At 39.2% G+C, this 21,691-nt stretch overlaps 3 protein-coding genes across 5 annotated transcripts in view; 1 reads left to right on the top strand and 2 right to left on the bottom strand.

Annotated features, from left to right (window-relative positions):
- BTBD10 (BTB domain containing 10) overlaps window positions 1–2,337 on the bottom strand; it is a 30,232-nt gene extending 27,895 nt beyond the window's left edge. The window contains exon 1 of one of the 3 annotated variants that reach the window (XM_065839830.1): window positions 2,217–2,337. The gene's annotated coding sequence lies outside the window, so the exon portion shown is untranslated. The remainder of the gene's footprint in view (window positions 1–2,216) is intronic. The other 2 variants (XM_065839833.1, XM_065839831.2) reach the window with 2 other exon arrangements.
- A 153-nt stretch (window positions 2,338–2,490) lies between these two features.
- FAR1 (fatty acyl-CoA reductase 1) overlaps window positions 2,491–21,691 on the top strand; it is an 89,118-nt gene continuing 69,917 nt past the window's right edge. The window contains exons 1-2 of the mRNA XM_065838173.2: window positions 2,491–2,604; window positions 13,483–13,578. The gene's annotated coding sequence lies outside the window, so the exon portion shown is untranslated. The remainder of the gene's footprint in view (window positions 2,605–13,482; window positions 13,579–21,691) is intronic.
- PTH (parathyroid hormone) lies at window positions 7,925–9,074 on the bottom strand. The gene is made up of 2 exons (XM_065838001.1): window positions 8,989–9,074; window positions 7,925–8,198 (listed from the first exon to the last, which is right to left on the bottom strand). The coding sequence occupies exons 1-2, from the start codon at window positions 9,072–9,074 to the stop codon at window positions 7,925–7,927; spliced, it is 360 nt and encodes a 119-aa protein (XP_065694073.1).

The raw sequence follows: 21,691 nt of genomic DNA, 5'->3' as shown, positions 1-21,691 counted from the left end.
CTTCGTATCAATCACCATCAGTGACAAGATAAATAGCATGAAATAGTATCAGGGAGATTAATTGAAGAAACAAGCAAGGTCCATACTCATGGTTGTACTCAGCAGTAACAACAAGAAAATCTCAAATAACTTCTCACATCTTATATCAATTAAAAATTAGCTTTTGATTTTATTCATATTTTAAAGAGATACACATTTTTACTGATAAGCAACAGCACCAGGTCAAGATTGAAGCAACACTGCTGTAGGAAAGCTGTGCTGAAAGAAACTAGCACAAGATTTTGATTTTTGCGCGTGCATACAGGACAAAACAGACCCAGTCGCAAATCTACAAAAGCATAGAGTTTATAACAAGGCAACAGAAAGACCAAAAGCAACGACATTTGTGACTAATTTACTAAGCAGCGACATCCACACCACATCGACTGTTTACCATTTTCAAATGCAATAAAGACTAAAAGGAAAATGGGGCTCCAAGAAGGAACTGAATGTGTGATACAAGAGTTGCTTTAACTTGTCTTTCTTAACCCCCAGTTTCCCTGGCATTAACACACTGGGCAAAAGCACAAATACAAACAGGCTGAAAAAAACTCATAAGAACAGTCCCAAACAGCATCATCAGTAGATGGCAATGATGACCACAGGTGGGATATAATAAACTATACTGAGTTTGAAACAGAAATGGGACATATCGAGAGGTAATATACAAAGGCGTTTGGCAGGAGATGTATGTGTCTTACTAGCAAAAAAAAAAAATTCTGTGATGTTTTGCAACAAAGAGATCTAGTCAAAGACAAATCCACACTGACAGACCTGCAAAACAAATACAGTAAGACAGTCTTCCTTAACTTAAAAAAAAATGGAAAAAAATCCCAAAATTAGCCAGTTCCTTTTGACTGTACTTGTGTTCAAGCTGTATGAATTCAAAGTAACCTACACAAGATGATGTAGAGACAGATTTTCAGTTCAGATAAAAGAAAACAAGTGTGAACTATCAGGTTATGAACTGTGAATAGTGTGAAGTTGATAATTTCATGGTATTTCTGGATCATCTAATTCAATAGCAAACTGATGAAAGAAAAACAGGGTCTTCCAGGGAAAGGATCACCGACGCTGAAGCAACAACTGAAATAAGTACTCTTTAAATGAATCACTGAAAATGATTCATGAAGAAAAAAGGCAAACAAAAATAACAAGAACAGCAGATGACAGTTGAAAGGCTACCAAGAAGACAGGTTTTAATCATGTATTTCAATCTTTAAGAGGTAGCCAACAATAAAGAACAAAAAGATGCAATGCTTAACCACTGCTTTGGACAAAGAAGCCAGAGAAGTGACAGAAACAAACATGGAAAAGGTCTGTGATGGAGATGGATCCAAATTCTGAAAGAAAAGAGTTCTAAAGCGGTACGTGTGGCGGGATCAGAGAAGAAACATGCAGAAGCAACAGCTAGAAGCAGAAGTAAATTTAAAGGAAAAAAAAGGTAATGATAGGCAACTGAAACACACAATTGTACTATGGCAGATTTACCATACAAGGAATTTCTATTTCCTACAAATAAAATATGGTTATGCAGAAAAAAGAAGTTTTATAAAGATATTGCACTCATTATGAAATCATTTGTGTAGGTAAATCAATGCTCGGGGATTATGCCAAACCTGTCTGCTCAGGCATTCTCTGACAGCTGTCAGGCAGTCCTGAGCAACAACATTTCCAAAGCAGCCCTCGCAGCAGTTGCAAGCTTTACCCATAAACATTACACGGTTAAAACGAGTAATTGAAGTAGCGTTCAGCCTATTCTTGCACCGCACACAACAGAGTTACCAAGGCACACCGACGCGAGGAGGGTGCTCTTTTTAACGACGCTTTTAAAGTGTCAAAGCTTAAGCTTCTCAGGCGACAGGGACACCAGGCAAAGCCCGCGGGCAGATGTGCCTCAGGAAGCCGCCTCCAGCGCTCCCTCACGGGGGCAGGGGTTGCCGCCGCTCGCCTGGGCCGGCAGCCGGGTAGAGCCGCGGACGGGCCGGCCTCCCGCAAGCCCTGAGTGGGGCAGCCCAAGAGCCGGGCCAGGGAACGCCGCCGCCCGCACGCCGCAACGGCCCTGGCGGTGGGGGAGCGGCCCGGCAGCCCCCGCACGGAGCCTCCACGGAGCGGCGTCGCCCGCAACCCGACAGCGCCCGGCTCTCAGTCGCCCCTCCGCCCCCACTGCCACTCACCCGCGCGGCGCCGCGGCCGAGCCCCCGTGTCCCGCGGCTGAGCTCCCGTGTCCCGCCGCCGCCGCCACCGCCGCCGCTGCGCCCGGGCCCGGCAACCGCCTCTCGCGAGAGCCGCCCCGCGCGCAGGGGAGGAAAAGGCGGCGGTGCCGAGATCTCACGAGACTTGCGGGGCAGGGGGGCGGGGCGAGGCGGGGCGCGAGGCGATGCCGTTGCCAGGGGCGGGCCGGCGGTTGCTGGGTGTGGCCGCCCCGGGGCCCAGCGCTGTCCCGCCGGGAGCTGCCGCGGGGTGTGCGGGCAAATAGGCGGAGCCTGCGCCGACGGTGGAGGCTGCCGGTCTGAGGGCCTGAGAGGCGGTGCTGGAGAGCGAGCGCCGCCCGCCGGCGGGAAGGTAACGGGAGAAAGATGAGGCGGATGAGCCGAGCTGTCCCCTACGGAGGCGCCTGGTGGTGACTGGGCCCGTGCGCTGGAGCCCTGTCAGGGTTCACACGCGGGTGTTCTGAGGAGCAGGTGTTACCGGCTGCACACGGCAGCACGTCCCCAGCACCCAGACCTGGCGCTGTTGTCCGGCTGTCCCTGCCTGGCACAGAAGAAAAAGCCAAAGAAGGGTATAATACAGTTTAGCGAGACGAGCTGACATCCTTGTTATCTCAACCTTCATCGTAAAACTGATTCCTGATTTAAATTAGATATATGAATTTAGGTGTGTACTGCCCTATAAGGTATATAGAGTCTGTGTAATCTGCAGTCTATATAGAAATATAATTGGTGGATGTGGCTTATACCCCCACAAAACTATCATGTCCCACATTATTGACAATTTCAGTGCACTGAAGTGTGGCGGTTGTGAGGATGGCACTCAAGCCCTTTGCACTCCTCACGGGGAAAGAATAAAATGATACCAAGCCACAACTCTACTCAGATCTGAAGACATTATTTGCCTCTTTTCTAAAATATTTTCTTGGTTGCTGTTCTCTTCTTTATGGCAACTGATGACAGAACCCGAGGGAATGGCAGGAAGATGTGCCAGGGGAGGTTTGGGTTGGATATTAGGAAAAGGTTCTTCACCCAGAGGGTCCTGGAGCACTGGAACAGGCTCCCCAGGGAGGTGTCATGGCCCCAAGCCTGACAGTGTTCAAGAAGAGACTGGACAATGCCCTCAGACACACGGTGTGAACTGTGGGGTTGTCATGTGCAGGGACAAGAGTTGGACTCGGTGATCCTTGTGGGCCCATTCCAACTCTGGACATTCTGTGATTTCTATGATTTCTATAGCATCATTATTAAATACAGGCAGAGGTTGACTCCCATATCAGGTGTAAGGACTGTAGAAGACTAGACAAGAAGTATATTGAAGCAAATTTGAATAAGTAGAGGGTTGGGAAGAGGATGGGAAGGAGCAAATCTCTGCCCAAACTTTTGCATGCTTATCTGTTCTCCTTTGTGCACCATGGGAAACCAGTCTTGTTGCACAGGGGATATTTTGGGGCTACACCACTGTGAAGATCAACTGCCATGTATGGGGTCTTCTCAGAGTCTTATAAAATCCTATTCTAAGCCACTGTTGGACTAGAACTCCCAGGGAAAACATGCAGATAGAAGGGAACATGAACCTATATCTCTATATATGCGTATATTCACCTTGAGCAGGGGTTCTGATTTAACCTTCAGTGGAGGAAGTTGACAAATGTTTCTCACAAATTCCAGAGACTGGAACTCTACAGCCAATGTCACTCATATGCCTTTTATGTATCTTACAGAGTCCTTCTCTTTCAGGGACACCTCAGTGTTAATCTGAAGATTTAGTGAGTGTACATCTCTGGGCTTGCCTGATGCATTAGTAGATCTGACTGCTTCAGGCAGAGAATATTAGACACGTTGTCCGCCTTATGCTCATTGGGGAGAGGAGGGAAAGAGGGGGCAAGAGAGCAAGGATTTGCGTCTTTGCTATATTGAAACGCCCCATGAAAGACATAAGCTTTGCAACAATATACAGCAAAACATGAATCTGTTAAACAAATTCTCTTTTCCATCCTTTAACAGTAACCACAGAGATAAACCACACAGTTCTAGAAATCCACTAGCAGAACAATGATGGCCAAGCAGCCTGCACAAAAGCTGTTAGAATGTGCTACTTAGGTGAGGAGTCAGATGTTACGTGATGGTAAACAGTGCGCTGAGCAATATTAAAGAGCAGTGTTTACAAGAGCCAAAGTTAGAAGAAGTTAAGAAAGCTGATACACTAGCAGTTAAACCACCAGCAGCAGGTTTTACCCACAGATCTTACAATTTGTCTAGTTTTTAATAGAGTTCTTGTGATTTTGGCTTTGTTACTTTTTCATGCCTTTTTTTTTTTTTCACATGCTACTGTTTTACTTCTGCTGAAGATGGATATTGATATTTGTTTGCTTGTTTCAACGGTGAGTCATGAGTGAGAAACAGGACTGTATTTCTTTTCACTGAGAATTTTATAAAAAATAGATGTATACAATAGATAACCATCTACACAGGATAGGTCTTCAAGGACACAGGTCTTAGCAAAAAAAACCCATCAGATCAGGAAACAAAGTTTTCTGCCTTAAAAGGAAGTATGTGCATAGAAAGCACATTCTTCATGGAGGAAAGAGGCCTTCTAGAGACACCTCATCTTTGGAAGGCTGTTCCCATGGATGTGAAGAGATGCAGAGCTGATACTTTTCTAACCTTGTCTCACTATAACAGGGGACATAAGAAGTTGCCTCTGGAAGCCACATGCATGTCTGAGTCTGTTGTAAAGTGCAGGCTCACTTAGCATTTACATTGTTTACATGCAAGTACAACACTGGCATAGGCTTAAGGCACGTTCCAGTGCATGTGTGGGAGTAGAACTTCAGCATAGCCGAGAGTCGCGCCACTATCTCCTGCAGTGACATTGGTTGGAGATGAGATTTTTGTTCATACTAGCTAAAAGATCCATATTCAGTCATGTGCAAGCTTGTTTCTTTGCCTCTGTTTCCTTATTTTCTTGGGAAGATGGTTAGGCAATGCCATTTATCTCTCCATACTGTTGATTCTTAATTTCTTTATCATGCCTCTTTTTATTTATTTCTTTTATGACTGCTGTTGTTACCATTTATTATAATACATAAGTGTTTCAGTGGTCCTATTATTTTTTACCAGCCTCTTTCTAGTCTCCTCAATCAGTGAAAGAGAGGTGACCAGAACTGCATGTGTTAGTCCAAGTGAAGATAAATCTTTGCAATATATCATGGTATTAAAGTATTTTTGTTAATGTCCTCTGCCCTGCTCTGAATATATTCCTGTTTTGATCACTGCTACACTGATTGGAGGCTTAAGCTGAAAAGTCATAACAAATCTGTTTTCTAGATAGCTACCATCAGTAATTTCATTCAAATTACTCTTTTTTCTTTTTTTTCTAATGGGCATTACCTGGCACTACTTCATCTGTCACTGTGCTGTCTTTAGTTCTTCTGAACGGTCATACTGTATGTGAGCAAAGCAACCGTGATTTTAGCTATAAATGAGATAGTGCTGACCGTAGTTTATCTGTGGCCATGTTTCTAGCTCAATGATATTCAGTGATACGTTGTCTGTCTCTGACCCTGAGGGCCTTTGTAAGCAATACATATTTTCTGAATTGTACAGAAAGTTTCAATATTTTTGTAAGCATCTACTGGATACCTGAAGATTAGGAAGAAGTTATATAGATAATGGAATTCTTCATTTAGATCAAAAGGAAACAGTTAATGAGTTTGGTGCCTGAAGATTATACAGTTTCTGCATGTGTGTCATTATTGTAAGGGCACATAAAAAGGTTTGTGCTAGGTAAACAATTATTCTTTAACCATCAATATGGTTTTGTGTGCAGGAAATACAAAAGGAAAAATAAAAAATTGCTTTCATCATTATTTTTGTATTGATTTTCCTGTGATAAAATGAAATGTCTTAATGATCTTGCTCCAAATACTAGATTATATCAAAATAGTGACAGGTCAGTCAGTTATTATGCTTTAAAATAATGTCCAAGAGCTTTTGGTCCATTTTATTTGGCAATACATAAGTGAGACATAGGTACAAAAATGCAGTTTTATTTCTTTAAGTTAGCACAGATGTCTGATAAAAGAATAAATAGAAAGTGCACTTTAAGGCCTCAATAACAGACAAGTGGCATGGAATCCTTGCCTGTGTGTGGGGTGCGCTGATGTGCCCAGGCGCACACCATCTGCTTGCAGCATTGGGGCCTTTACATTAGGAAAAGCATAGCCAAGATTATGAAATACAGTTAACTAGTTGCAAGTACCTTCCTAACCTGCAGCAGATAGCGATTATATTTGTAATGATTTATGAGTTCTTCTCTAGGTTCCCCAAGGCATGCTAGACATCAAACAAACAAATAAGAAGTGATGTGGGAACAGGCAGATTTGGAGACAGCCACCATTACTATTACTCCAAAAGCTTTCTCGTTAGTCAGAAGTGATTAGGAGTCCTAAAGCACATACCTGTACATGTCACTCAATATAATATCCTATTTGCTGGGGTTTTTTTAATTGTTATCATCAAATTTTTCCCATTCGTATTTATGTTTGATTATTTTGAACCCTGCTTAGAGTTTAAATGTATTACAGCTAATGCTTCCTCTTGCAGGTTTTGATTGGTTCTCGCAGATGTTAATGGTTCTCATTTTGGGGATCTGGCAAACTGAGATCCCAATCCTACAAAAAATTGCATGTGAAAATGAGTAATTTTATTTATGAGAGCCACTGGTCTCACAAACAAAAAATACTTACTCATACGAGGCCTAACACACCATACAGAAATTCAGAGATACATACTTTACAGGGAGAACAAGGGACAGAAAATAGATATTGCAAGATTTTTGTTTTAATTGTAATTGTCTGGTATAGAATCATTTCCCAGTTTTATAGTTAGGGCCATGCTTAGATACATGCTACCATCTCTGCTCCCACTGTTTCTGCATTTAATTATAGGTTGTCATCTTTTGGAGGAGGGAAAGGTAACCAAACCTTCCCTTCATGTCAGTATTTTGCAAAATTTCGTTCTTCTATTCCGAACTGAATTTGTTTTAATTTTATCCCATTGTGCTTTAATCTTCAGCTTTGCCTTCCTACTTTCATTTTTTTGTGTTTGCATTCTTTAATCCTAAATTATTATCATGCAGCTTTTGCTATGTAATTAATGTTCATCTGATTTTAGGCCTTCCTCTGAAAATAAATGTGGATTTAAGTTTACATATTTCATTAGTACAAAGTTAATCAAAACTTAACTCTAGGCAAATTGGTGCCCTATTCTGGAGACAGGTTCTACTGCATTTATTCATTGTTAGTTAAAAGAACAAGTAGGCCTAGTGATTACATACAAATGCTGCCCATGTAAGAGTAGAGTAGAGCTTGTCTTAAATGATTTTTCAACTTTCTTACTGGTTTGTTTCCTTTTTTTTTTCTTTTTATGCTGGAATTTTATAAGGTACATTAGCCATTTAAAAGATACCCCAAAATTAGCAGCAATGGTCATGGGTGGACTGTAAATATATTTTATTATTTGTTTGTGAAATGTCTAGCTCAATGAAGCTACAATCTTGAGTGGAGCCTTTTATCCTTATTGCAGTTTGAATAAATAATAATAAAATGCCCTACTTGATCAATGATCTACAGACATGTGCTTACTTAGACATAATGCTCTGGCTTTTTTCATTATGGCTTTGTTCTAAAGATTACATCCATGTAAGCTTTGTCCAGATCGATGGATTTCTTCTGCAGTGCTGCCCGCAAGTGCTCAGGGAGCAGCCTGCGACCTCTTATCTCACCCATGACAATATCATCCTTGTTCCGAGGCCTTTGGGTCCTGGCGTCCTCAAGGGCACTGTGCACGTCCTGCAGTTTCATCTGAAGCCAGTCCTGTCTCTCCATGGCGTGTCGATGCTCTCCAAGATTATGCATTAACTGCATCTCACTCACTGATCTTTTCCTGCTTGAAAGAAAAGCAAAGGAAGAGACTCATAGTGGCCCTTCTTGAATTCTAGATCTTCACTCAAAAACCCAGGTTTGGGAACTTCTGTGAGGTATCGCAATACAGAGCTGTAGAACCTGCCTTTCTCATTTGTAAGGGATAGAATGACGTCTGGAGAAGAGAAGGAGGGTGTATGGTGATTTGTTATTTGTAACAAATATATAAGTGAGATGGCATAAAAATTGGGAAGTAGTCCAGTTTTATGACATTGACTATATATTTATTATTTATTTTAGCTGTTGTAGATAGATGAGCCTAAGTCATATATAAAAATAGGTAACTAATGAATAAAACTGTGGCATTTATTCAGCTGTAGGTTTTTGTGAACAGTAGACCTCAGGACGCATGCTTTCCTGTTGATTTGTGTACCAGCACTGATTTATGTCAGTGCCTAAGGGCAAGTTCCAGCTAGATTCTCATACAATAAAAATTATGCTCTCCTGTGTGGACCCCCCAAGCACCTAATAAGACATGCAGCTTACCCAATGATATTCTTAAGACAACACTTACATGATTTTTCTCCCTCTGCTCAGCTCCCTATTTTCAAAAACCGTTTAAGAACTCAGAGTGTCTGAGACCTCTACAGCTGTACCAAGAGGACAGAATTTGGGCAGCTTGGGCAAAAAGTTCAAAAGTGGGGACAGAAGGACTTGCGTACACACAAACTATACACAGACAAACCAGCCATGTTCTCAATAACGGCTACAGTCATCCTCCAAACTTTGTAAGTGTATAATAATGTACTTACATCATTGGTCTTCCATCAGACTTCATAAAAAAGCATATGGCATATAAAATGATTGCAGTTCTGACCAGATTTTTTATAGAAGTCATTTTGTCTACAAAAATAGAAATGAATACATGTATAAAACTGTATTTCAAGCAATTTCTGTTAAGTCCAAAGAAACTTAGTTTAGAAAAAAAGTTGAAGAAAGACATCAGAGAAGTGATTTTGAAAATTTTTTTTTTTGTGTAAAATGGGATAGAACAAGGCACTAAATGAAGGATTTAGTTCTAATACTGATTTCGTGAACAACTTCCTGTTACTTCATAGCCAATCTGAGAACTTTGGGCAGCCTTCGTTGCCCTGCACCATCATCATATATGTACCCATCTCTTGGATAATTGCTGAAGAGCACCATGTTCTTCCAATACTATTGCTAGTATTATTATTATTTTAAAAAACATTTCTACTTTAGATACTCCAAGTATGTTGAAATACTTGTATATGGCTATGCAAGTGAAAATTTTTGTGCTTTTACATATTTCATTTGCATATTCTTTAGAATGAAGAGGCTGACACTTTTCTTGACAATTTTGCATAGAGGCATAACTCTACTGAGTTATGTCATTCCCTATTGAATTACATAGAGAAATCAGAATTGAGCCCCTCATTTTTTTTCAGTGATAATCCTGCATTGCCAATATGAATTGCACTTTGCTTTGTGCATCATGAGCAAAACTGCTGCTTGGGATATATTTGAAAAACATTTATTCCTGATGATGCTACAACAGGCAGAAATGGCACCGTCCAAATACATCAGTTTCCAGTTTGGATTTTCGGTATTGGCATCCAGAAAAGGCATCTTTTTGTTATAGCTTAAGAAATTTGATACAGAGTAACTGAATCTTAAGGCACATAAAACTTCACAATGCCATTTTTGCAATGTTTTCTGCAGCTTTACTCTAGGTCTGAAAAGCATTTGTTACATGGTATCTTATGTGACAGTATGAACGTGGTCCTAGCAGTCCATCTAAACCAATATTATAAATTCAGGAATTAGATTCACTTGAAGATATTTCTAATTCACAGTCTCAGATTTTTTTATTTCACAACTTTGGTCCAGATAATAAAACAGTTTGATCTTACTAATATTCACTTTATTTTTAAGATAGTCTGAAAAGAAACTAATGTAAAATTAATAAAGAATCAATGATAAGTTTTTCTAGATAAATCTTCTAGAGAACTTGGAAATAAAATAGAGCATACTCACCAGATAGTACCTTAAACAGATTTCTGCTTTGGGTATGTCGGCAGATGGCTGTCTCTTGATGTCAAGTATATTTAAAGACTACTGAATTGGTTTAGTGGACTCCTTAAATGTAACTTTAAAATAGAGCTTCTAAGTAACTTAGACGCCCTTTTATTGTCTCAGTTGATGTCACTCTCAACACACACCCTCCTGACCCTCATGTACCCACCCTCAGATGCTTTTGTTAATTTGGCATTTACAGGGAAAAGTCTCAGCAAAAAGAAAGTGTCCTGGGTAGCTGTGAAGAGGTTTGACTTTTAAATTCAGATCCACTATTGCTCATAGATTTGTGCCCAAGATAACATGATCTCTGAAGCTGTTGGAGAGATTTGCAAAGAAAACTATGTGTTGGTAAATGCAGGCAGGTAAAACTTAAATTAGGCAGCGAGGTTAGTGATCTACAAATGCAAGATTAAAACAAAATAGTGAAAAACTAACATCTATAATACTTGTGGAAAATAAGAATAGTGAATTTATGTCAGATACTAGGTTTCTTTGTGAAAGAATATACTGGAAAGGAGCAGAAGCCCTAAGATGACAGAGGATCATGTTTTTGATGACAAGCTGGTGGTACTGAAAAGATGTTAAAATACAGTCGTAGACCCTCGCTGTTCTGTTTTACCTATACATATGAATATCTCTGAATCTCTCAAATGTGCAAGATTAAATGGAGGCATTTGAATAGGCTGCAATATAAATTTGGACTTTATAAATTTTGGAAAAGAAATATAGAGCTCTTTGGCTACATTTAAAGTGAAACGTGTAAATCGGCAATACCTTCCCATAAGTGTGAAGAGATTATTTTTGACTGCGGGATATTTTTCATATATTAGGTGCTTCTTCTGAGTTCCAGTGTATTTCTTCAGGGGAAAAGAAAAAGTTTACATCCCCGCATTTTAACACACCATTTGGAAGCTATTGTTGCTTTTACCAGTAAGGCTTTTTCAGTTATGCTATATGCTAGTTGTATTTCACAGAGAGATAAAAAACATTTTTATAATATTGATTTACATAGATGGTATTCTCATGGGGAAAGGAAAGGAAGATCCAGAAACTCCAAGAAACTCTAAAGAGACTTGATGATTCCCTCAGTAAGTAGTAAACTGAGAAGTACAGAAATAATCCACTTACACTAAGTTAAGAAAACAGGCTAGAGATGCCTTCCAATATTATGCTGTCAGTTTTCGAAAGAAAGCATACAAAGGTTTATGGGAATTATATATTTTGTTAGATTTATATCTGGTGTGGCCACTAGGGTTGCTATCCTGGAGGCTTTAGTGACTAAAAATGTACAATGTCCATGGCACGCCAGGAAAGGCTTTGAGAAATCTCTCCACAGTTGAGAATGAAAGGCTTCTTTTTTTTCAGATTTTACCATAACAAACATATGCAAAACCTTCAACACAAAGCCTCAAGGCAGTATTTTTACAGAGGCCTGGCATTCATATGGAATGTCTAGCATATGACAGCAAAGCCTTAACTAAAGGACAAGCATTAGAAAATCTAGTGTCTATATACAAAAAAATCATGCTTTCCTATAAACCATCGGCAACTGATAGCAGAAATTGGCAATAAGCCATAAGTAAAAATTGTAAAATGAGTGTTAGCAGATAAGTTGCAGATGTTATTCTTTTAGTTGCAGTTGTATCCCTTACAAGACACATGTAAATCTGAAAGAGACCCCAGGCTGGAGCTTTGAATAAAACTGAGGCAGAGAAGACACCAGAGTATCATGTTGTAATTAAAAATACTTCAGACAACTTAGAGCATGTTAGTGCAGATGACCTTAAACAAGATGTCTTTTTAGCTGGTTTATTTGCTGCATACCTAGTCTTTAAAACAACTCCAAAATAGGATTTCTTATTCATTGTCATTTTTATTGAAAGGTACTAAACAGGTTGTACCTAAAATCTCAAACAAGGATGGCTAAACTTGGTACTTTAAAGATATTCACATATGAAAATAAAAACACAAGACAAATTAGAATTGCACTGTTTGCCTCAGATAACTGAAGATGATACAACAACAATAATAATAGTAATCACAATAATAATATACCCCACTATTTGTAAACAAATGTAGCCTGTGATGGTAATTAAAGAAATTTTAAATGGCAGTTCAAATTTGGTGTAGCTTTATCTGTATATGCAGAAAAAAGAACGTATTTGTTTTGGATTACTATCCCTGATATCCAGAAACAATGTTCTTTGAAAATACAGCTGCTAATAACTTATCCCAGGTAATCTATATTTGCTAAACTTGGCAAATCAAATGTGGGGATGACAGATAATGGACCAAATGAACGTAGTTCTTTTAGAAAATCCTGCAATGGCATACATTTTTGTTTGGACACAGCATATCCACTGCGTAATGATCAGATGAAGATTCATGTTCAGATTCAAATTTTTCTCTTTCTTAGGTGTTCCTTTGAAAAATTAAGATCTCTTTTGTGCCCTGCTTAATGGAAGAGCTGAACCCAGGAAGCCAGGGCTAACACCTGCTGAAATGCTGTTCTGCAGGGGGCTTAAGACTACCCAAATTTATAGATGCTGTGGGGAAAAAAGAGGTAGATAAACCCTTATGGCAGAAAAAAAAAATCTATCTCCTCAGTGAAAAGGCATTTCATGATCCTTTGTAGGTATAGGACTGTGTGTATAAGGACAACAGCAAAATATGGGTTTCCATATTCTATAAACAGCCAACAGTGAGCCAGTGCATGAACCAGTGGATACCACTGAATAGACCAGTTAAGAAACTGAAAACTATTAAATGTTTTGGGTATCTACCAGAAAAAGGCTTCAGAAATGGATTGTGAACAATTGGTGTATATGTTGCATTATCAATACTGAAATTTCCTTTGGAAGAGGAATAAGTGAGAGCAGGTAAATTTTTGTAATACTTAAGCTGAAATAGAGTAATGCTTAGAAGACTATATTTCAAATTTGTGGTTATTTCTTCATGTACACCAGCAAACTGTCTCAGGCTAGATCTAAGCTTGAACTGAGTGTTCCCTTTCATCATCACCTAAAACCATAGAACGTTATAATGCAAATGAGATGACATAGCGAAGAGCTGACCAGAGCCTTTTCCTCTGCCAAGACTTTTTCTTGATCAGTCAGAGAACTACCCTTCGCTGACCTTCCCTTATAGATTGTACAGATACTTGAATCAACTGTGCATGAAAAAAATCTGTGTTGCTTTGTTTGCAGGTGGCGTGCCGCTTACGTTGAATTTGTGCCATTGAATGTAATCAGACTCCAGGATGGAAAACAAGTTGAAAGCAATGAGACAGATTTTACAGCCAGGTAGGTGAACAATGGCCATATTCTTTATAATCTACATCATATATTCTATTAATTTTGCCAGGGAAAAGTATTATACTGCATCTTGAAAATAAATACAGCCCAGGGTACATTACTAGAATATGGTTAAAGAACTCAAAGCTTTGTAGAATTATACTCTTAAGTGACTAAAGCATACTGTGATATTGTAATCTGGTGTACTAATATTCCTACAGAATTCTTCATTCTCTAGATTTAAAGCTTAAATACTCCAGTCAGATAATTTCTGTGTTATTTACAAAAGCAGGCTTTTTCCCCATTGCTTGTTCTAGTGGGTAGCTCCAGATAAAATGCTTTCTAACTGCAACTATGGCTAAGAGAATATTAGCAGATCACTGAGCAAGGGAACAAAGTAATTGGTGACACACTGGATGACTGGTGAGGCAACCTTTCTAAATGTGTCCAAGGAATGTTTCTGCCTTGACACAATGAAGATCCAAAGTGACAGTCAGTAAACTCTTTAGAACTTCATTTGATTGACAAGATTTGTGGCTTTTCAAATACCACAGCAGCGTGTTTGGTAATTTATGTAAGCAATGTTGGGTATCTTCATGTGCTTTTTGGGTTCTTGCAGCTAAATGAAGCTGCGATTACATGCCAGTTTCCAGTTAGATAAAAAACAGCACAGAAACTTCTGAGGAAATCAAAAACTTTAGTTTGTGTTCAATCTGCTTCACAAGATGTGTTTTTATCAGTTACTGGCAAAAGCGAATTTGGAAATAATTGCTTGACAGTGTATTTTTCTCCACTTACATAAAATCTTTAATCTGAGAATCACAATGTTGCCGAATCTCCCTGATTTCTTTCTGAGGAAAGTATATGCTGCCGATGTTTGGTTTTAGGTTATGGACATTTAGGCAAAGACATCTTAAATGCAAACATCACTGCAAAAAACATCAGAGAAATCAGAGGCTGGTAGATTATAGTCCCAGTCACCCAACTTTAAGTACATTTGTTTACCTAGGGAGATAAACTGGACACTATCATGATAATTGTGATCCAGATTATTTCTAGAGTTTTAACTGATTAAGTAAAACATATACAATGTCTGAATTAACACCCCCTTTTGATCTCAGTGTGACTTAGCCATGTTATCTAACAGAGCCATCCAGTTTATCATGGACTTTATTGACCTATCATGGACATGCCGGGCTTTGATGAGATGATCATGAATGTGTGATTGTTCGCTCTTTGCATGCCACGCTATACCATGCCTGCATAGAATTTCACATAGCATTACATGGCTGTTTTGAAGCCTAAATGGAGAGCCCTGCTTATCTCATCCCTCTCTCATGAGAAGAATCTGAAGCTTGATGAAAGAGCCCAGGGCAGCCTGGAGGAATGCAAAAATGGCTGTTAAGGAAAGTCATGAAGACGTGTTACCTCTTGGTCTCTACAGAGACATGTTTCAGTGGTCAGTAACAAAAATGCTATTGTGCATCATTAACAGTAAGAAAAGTGGTGATTAGTTGCAACACACACATAGTGTCACATTTTTAAAGTACAGTTAGTGAATTGTAAACTAAATATGTAAATGTTTATAGAATTGTGTGTGAAAGTATAGGTTTTACTTTGGATTTAAAAGTTCTGGTAAATTATTTTGCAGTAAATGATTTTTCAGTGGGATATTACTCCTCATGATGCTGAAATGCCATGCTGTCAATGCTTTGCTGAATTCATTGCTATAATGAACAATACAATACTTTATGACCTTTCTCCATAGATAAGAAGCTGGTACAGTACTCAAAACTGCCATTTTTTTTGAGTCAATACCAAGATGAATTATGCATATGCACACACATATATAGTCATATATAAGCTGGTGTGTTTATTGGCTTGTAACCAGCTCTAAATACTTCCTGCAGCCTCGAGTTCCCTTTTAATGACATGCAGTGTGGTTGGGGCTCTAATGAGGGCTCATGTTCTTTTTTGTCTCCCTTGAAACCAGCTCAGCATCCCTGAAAATCCACACATGGAGACTAGTTTTGAGAGCACAAGTCATCCCAGAGGGAAATGTATCTAACATTGAAATTGGGGTCTGTCTAAAATCCTTCCTTTTTCAGTCTGAAGTACCTTGCTCAAGGGTTCAGGAACCCTCTCTTCAGCATACATTGGCACACACAGGCACAGATGTGTACATTCTAAAAAATCATCTTAAAAGCAATAAAGTCATCTAATAAAAAAGGTTTAGCAATTAAATATTAATGTCCACTTGATCCTGAAAGTAGGAGGTAGGGAGCAGCAAAGATCTAAAATTATCAGGTTTGACCTAACAAAATCATCATAAGAATTAATGTGCTAGTTTTGCGTAAAATCACCATGAATACTTAGGACGATACAGGATGGAACAATGAAGGTCTGCATGTTTTATGCAGGTAGCCACATATTTTTCTATCCTTTTTACTGAAAAGACATTTCAAGGTCATATTCCCATATTTTTTGCAGTCACTGCAGATGAGCAGATAGCATCCAAGTAAGCAACCTGGAGCTTGATGAAATCTCATGGGAACGATGAGTACAATTTACAAATGAATGATGACATTTCAGACCTTTCCTTCAATCCAGTGAATGTCCTGAAAAAATCTTAGTCCCTAGTCAGCTGAAAAACTTGAAAACATAAAGACCTGGCAAAAATAATTGTTTTGTTTGCATTTTGAAAGAAAATATTGTACTAAGTGCTACACAAACATGCAAGATGCAGCCCCTCTAATAATGGTGTTACTAAGGATAAACGTATGTTGTATTTTATACAGAGCTTTTCATTATTTGAGATATTAATTACAGCAAATAAAGTATTCATGTATTAAAGCCCTCATCCTAGAAATAAAGTCCTTTAAATGAAAACTTATAGTTAAAAGACTTACTGGAGATCAATACAGTATTTAAATATTTTAACCTGAGGTTTCTTCAAGATTCTCTCTTAGTATATTTGTGCATGTACTTATACTATTTTCTAAAAGGATAAAACTTTTTTCTGTATTTTCCCTTCTTTATTTAATCCATCCTTTTCACTAAATTATTAGCCAGCTTATTAATAGCTGTCAAAATCAAATTCCTGAATTAATAGTTTTCTTTTACAGAATTCAAAAGGCGTTTTAGATACATGCATTTTATTTGCATTACATCTATAGTTCAGATCCTTTGCTGACCATTAATTTTCTCAACAATTGTTTTTCTTCGTAGATGTTTCTGAAATATCAGTACTAAGATGAAATTCTTAGAGTAATTATAATACAGTTCATTGAGAAGTCCAGCACCTTATAGGCATTTTGAGCATCAGTCACTTCCTGTTCTGCTTTTTATTTCGGGTTTTTTTCTGTGGTTGGATTTGACAATGTAGTTTATGAGAAAATGCACTTCCTGCTGAGATGTGTGAGTCTCAGTATTTAACAACTATTCGCTTTTGGTTTTTTTGTTTCTCTGTGTTTCAGTCTCTATGTTGAGCCCAAGAGATTCAAAAGAAGAAAAAATTGGAGCTTGGCTCTACAGATCAGTACCATGACCCTTTCTGTTACACTTTTCAACAGGGGAGAGCATATTATTAACTGTAGTGGTAGTTTCAGTGAATTAGATTATACTAGTCAGTTTGTCTCTTTTAAATCTTCCTTGCTGACACGTGTATTTCTCCTCTCTCACAAAACTGTACAGACTATAGCAATTTACAATTTCTCTTGTTAAACTGTTCGGTTTTCCACTTAGCCTCTGCTGAAATCTATTCCTAGGTTGCATCTCTCCCTCCGGATAATTCAGACTCCTCATCCTAATTTTCTAGGCTTTTTGTAAAAGCCCTAAATCCCCACTTTCATGCACCACACAATGTCATTTTAATCTATCCAGTTTGGGCTAGGATACAAACAAATCAAAATTTGCTTAGCTTGCACTGTGTATAAATGACAATACAGAACGCTGAATAGTGAAGGACCTAACTTTATATTTCTGCCCTCATTTTCTGCTACCCTCTATTTTACATTGTGATCTCCCTATCTCATAGGAAAGATGAATGAAGGTAAGAATTAGCCAATTGTCTTTGGCTACTCATCACTTGACTAAGCAAGTTGCTTAATTTTCCATGCTTCAGAGTCCTTATTAACATGGTCATCCCTATAGAGTCCTGTCCCTAACTTGGTTTCTTCTGTGGTAATCCCTGTGTTAGGAACAGGCTTCCCTCCATTAGCCAGGTAACTTTCCTCCTCTGTTTTTCTTCTTACTGCCCACTACCAAAACAATTGACTGTTTTTCAATGTTTAAGAGAAGGTAACAATGACTATATGGAGACAAATATATCTCTATAAAAGCAGAATCTATAAGAAGCAGCCCAAACAGCACTGCAAACTGTTCCTTCCTTTTCTGTAAGTTGTCTAATTCTGTATGACCTCAAGATCACGAACTCTGGGTATGAACTGTATTTTTTCATTAATTCTTATGCACACTTATCATCCTGTACCAGCAATGGGCTTCATAGTTTTACAGTGATCCTACAAATGAATCTTAGAAAACAGAATCACCTAAGTAAGGATTCTAAGCCATAATTCCTGGAAGCTTTGTGAAATCAGATAGAAGACTAATTTAGGCAATTACTGCACTAGCTTTCCCAAGATTAGTGCCCTTCTGCTCTGTCGTACCCCAGGAAACTCCTTTAAAAGGAGTCTCTGCATATCCCTGTACTAGAAATGACCTGAAAAACCGTACAAAGGCACAGTCAGAAGCTAATAGGAAATAGGACATAGTAATGTGCAAACAGATGCTCAGGTAATAGCAGCATCCTAGACCACAAAATCCTTTTGTATCTGAGAGGTCTGTAAACATTCGTGCGTATAAATTTACCAAGGTGCACAGAGGAGATGGCTTGAGCTAACAGTTTGTTTTTGTTCCATGCGAGCATCTGTGCTGTAACTATAGGAACGGACTCTATAAATAGCCCAACCCAGTTACCTTTTTCAGAACTTCAGGGATGGCTAATCCTCAAAATAGATGAATTACATAACCCTGTTCGCTGAACATACTCGTTCCCTCTGCAAATTGGGTTCTCTGTGCACCACTGTAAAATTAGTGCATCCCTCTAGCTTACACGCAATACTCACTGGATCAGTTGTTTCGTTGACATAGTCGTAGAATCATTTAGATTGGAAAAAATCTTTGAGATTATTGAGTCCAACCATCAACCTGCCAAGTCCCATCACTAAAACATGTCTCTAAGTGTCACATTTACAGGTCCTATAAACCCCTCCAGGGATGGTGACTCCATCACTGCCCTGGGCAACCTGTTCCAGTGCCTGACAACCCATTCCAGGAAATTTTTCCTAATATCCAACCTAAACCTCCCCTGGCACAACTTGGTGCCATTTCCTCTTGTCCTATCACTCATTACCTGGGAAAAGAGATCAATGCCCCCCATGCTACAACCTCCTTTCAGGTAGTTGTAGACAGCGATAAGGTCTCCCCTCAGCCTCCTTTTCTCCAGGCTGAACAGCCCCAGATCCCTCAACTGCTCCTCATAGGATTTGTTCTCTAGAGGAGCAATGCTAATTTTCAACATCTGAAGATTTGGACTTTGGCTGCAGGTGTTTATTAAAGTGCATTTAAAAAGAAGAACAGATCTGAAATATCAGACCATAACGCTGATGTTAAAGCTAAATTAGGTAGGTTCAAAAAGGCATATTTTTGATGCACAAGACTGGATGCATATGGCTGAGTTATACGAGGGGAAGCAAATACTCAAATTGAACCATGCACATATGCAAGACTGTCCTTGACCTTAAGGTTGCAACAGAAGCTGAAGAAATATTTCTTCCTCTGGAAAACAATAGTGTTTAAGAAGCACCTTATACTAAAGGAAATTACTCATTCTGGAGTTCTAAAATCTGTCTTTAAAGGAGCAACTTTACACAAATCTGGGTCCAGTGTATTATAAGTGGAAGTGCTATTCTTGGATCAAATGCTAACTCTTCAAAATTCTAAGGGCCTTTTACAATGAACATATCTATTGGAAGTACTTGCAAACAGAACACCACAGGAGTCCTTAACGCGTGCAATTTTATGTCCAGTTCCTGCCTTCTCAAGCTGAGCAATCACAGACGTCACTGCTACAGTGGCCTAGCAGCCTGGTAATGTAAAGAGAGCACATTGCATTGGAATGGGCAGCTCTGAAGACACACATGCTCAAATATGACCTCATCACATTAAGGACATACTTAGAGAAATAGTATCCTTCCAGGAAGGGTGCTCTACAGCTGTGCTATCACTAATGCCTGAATGGGTCTCTTGCTCGTGGGAATTCTCATACCAGCTTTGAGGGAGACTTTACTCATTTTATAGATGAGCAAACAGAAATAGGAAAAACTATGTCCACAAATCTCAGAGCTGAAATCTACCTAGAACAATTGGAAATATCAGCAACAGGCCCTTGCACCACTGCGTGTAAGTGGAGATACTGTCCCATAAAAGTGATCCACACTATATAACACTACGCTTGCAGAGACCAAACGCTGAACAGGTTTGGTATGTGAAGTCCTGCATTCCAGGCAGCAGTGCAGACCGCAGGGCTGCGAGTCTATTACTGCTCTATTATGTAATGTTCACAAGCTCTCGTTGCCACAAGTGACCTAACACCTGCAAGAGGCATACATTTCCCACTCTACGAGGGTTGGAATCTCATCTCTTTTTTTTCCCCCCTGTATTGATCTTTACAGAGATATTACACAAGGTATTGCAGTAGGGGGGGGTTAAGCTTTTTGGGTGTTTCTACATTTTCACTCTATGTGTGTCTCACATTTTGTGCTCTCTAGACATACTTATTTTCTTTCCATCAACCTTCACTATTTTATCCATCTCTGTTGTGGTTCTGTCCAGGGTTTTTATTCCTAATTTATAATCAGTCATATGGCATGCTACCTACCATATTTCTGAAGAAATACAAATACATATTGTTCTGTTTAATTTATAGCTCTGTTCTTCTGAAGCATGAAGTAAAAGCTCTTTGCAAAAACATGAACACTGAATGGAATGATTGTAATTTTTGGATTTCTGGGAGCCCCACACTGACAGCTGTTACTGCTGATGCCAATCCCACCTCCATGTAATAAAACACTTCTCTATATTATCTCACTGCACAAGTATGATAAATACTTTGTTACAGGCATTTACTTACATCCTAGTCCTTCTGTGATGCGGAAACACAGGTGTTAACAAGTCACTCAGCTTCTGTGGTTGCATTGTAAATAGCATTAGACTAACCAGGTGATGATATCCCACCAATATTTTGCATTTCCAAAGAAATATCTTGCATTTTTATTTTCTGAGTACAGATGATGAAATACAAATGGATTTTCAAATTTCACAATGTTCAGAAGACACTACTGTCCATGCAACTTTTTTTAAAAGAAGAGGTGTTCAACTATCTCCTGTTCTACAGAATTATTTTGATTCTCAGCGGTCCAGTAGTACAACTGCTTGCTCAAGGCAGGGTCAACAAGGAATTCAGACTAGGTTGCTCAGGGCTATATCCAGCTGGGTCTTGAAAAGCTTTAAAGACAAAGATCACAGAAGCTCTCTGGGCAGCCTGTTCCAGTGTTTAATTACCTTTAAGGGGAAACTTTTTTCCTTAGAATCTCAAATATTTCAATTTGTGGCCATTGTTGCTCATTCTCTCACAATGCACCTTAGTAAAAAGCCTCGCTCTGTCCTCTCAGTAACCTCTTCTTAGGTGCAGAAAGGCTGTTATTAGGCCCTCCTAAGCCTTTTCCAGGCTGAATAAGCTTTTCTCGACTTCTCTTCACTGTTTCAAGCCTCTGACCATCGTGGTGGTCCTCTTCTGGATTTGCTCGACTTGATCATCTTTTCTGCACTGGAGGCCCCCAAACTGGACACAGTATTCCAAATGCAGTCTAGTGCATGCTGCTTACCAGGGGAAAATCACTTCTCTCAATCTGCTGGCTGTGCTGCTGCTGATAGAGCCCAGGATGCTGTTCAGCTTCATTGCTGCCAGGGCACACTGCTGAATCACGTTTAGCTCGCTGTTTACGAGAACCCTGAGGTCCTGTTCAGCAGTGTTCCCTCTATCCAGTCAGTCCCCAACCTT

Source organism: Patagioenas fasciata, chromosome 5 (genome assembly GCF_037038585.1).
Source record: "Patagioenas fasciata isolate bPatFas1 chromosome 5, bPatFas1.hap1, whole genome shotgun sequence".
NCBI classification, from domain to species: domain Eukaryota; kingdom Metazoa; phylum Chordata; class Aves; order Columbiformes; family Columbidae; genus Patagioenas; species Patagioenas fasciata.
The sequence above is the reverse complement of the archived record's forward strand: the minus strand, read 5'-3'. Positions and strand labels throughout refer to the sequence as shown.

Bases quoted from the DNA above. Each gene is read 5' to 3' on its own strand.
- PTH (XM_065838001.1), bottom strand. From the start codon at position 9,074: ATGACTTCTATAAAAAATCTGGTCAGAACTGCAATCATTTTATATGCC. The intron at 8,199-8,988 runs GTAAGTACATTA...TCTTTCAAGCAG, and splicing joins TCTGATGGAAGACCAATGAT to GAAAAGATCAGTGAGTGAGA.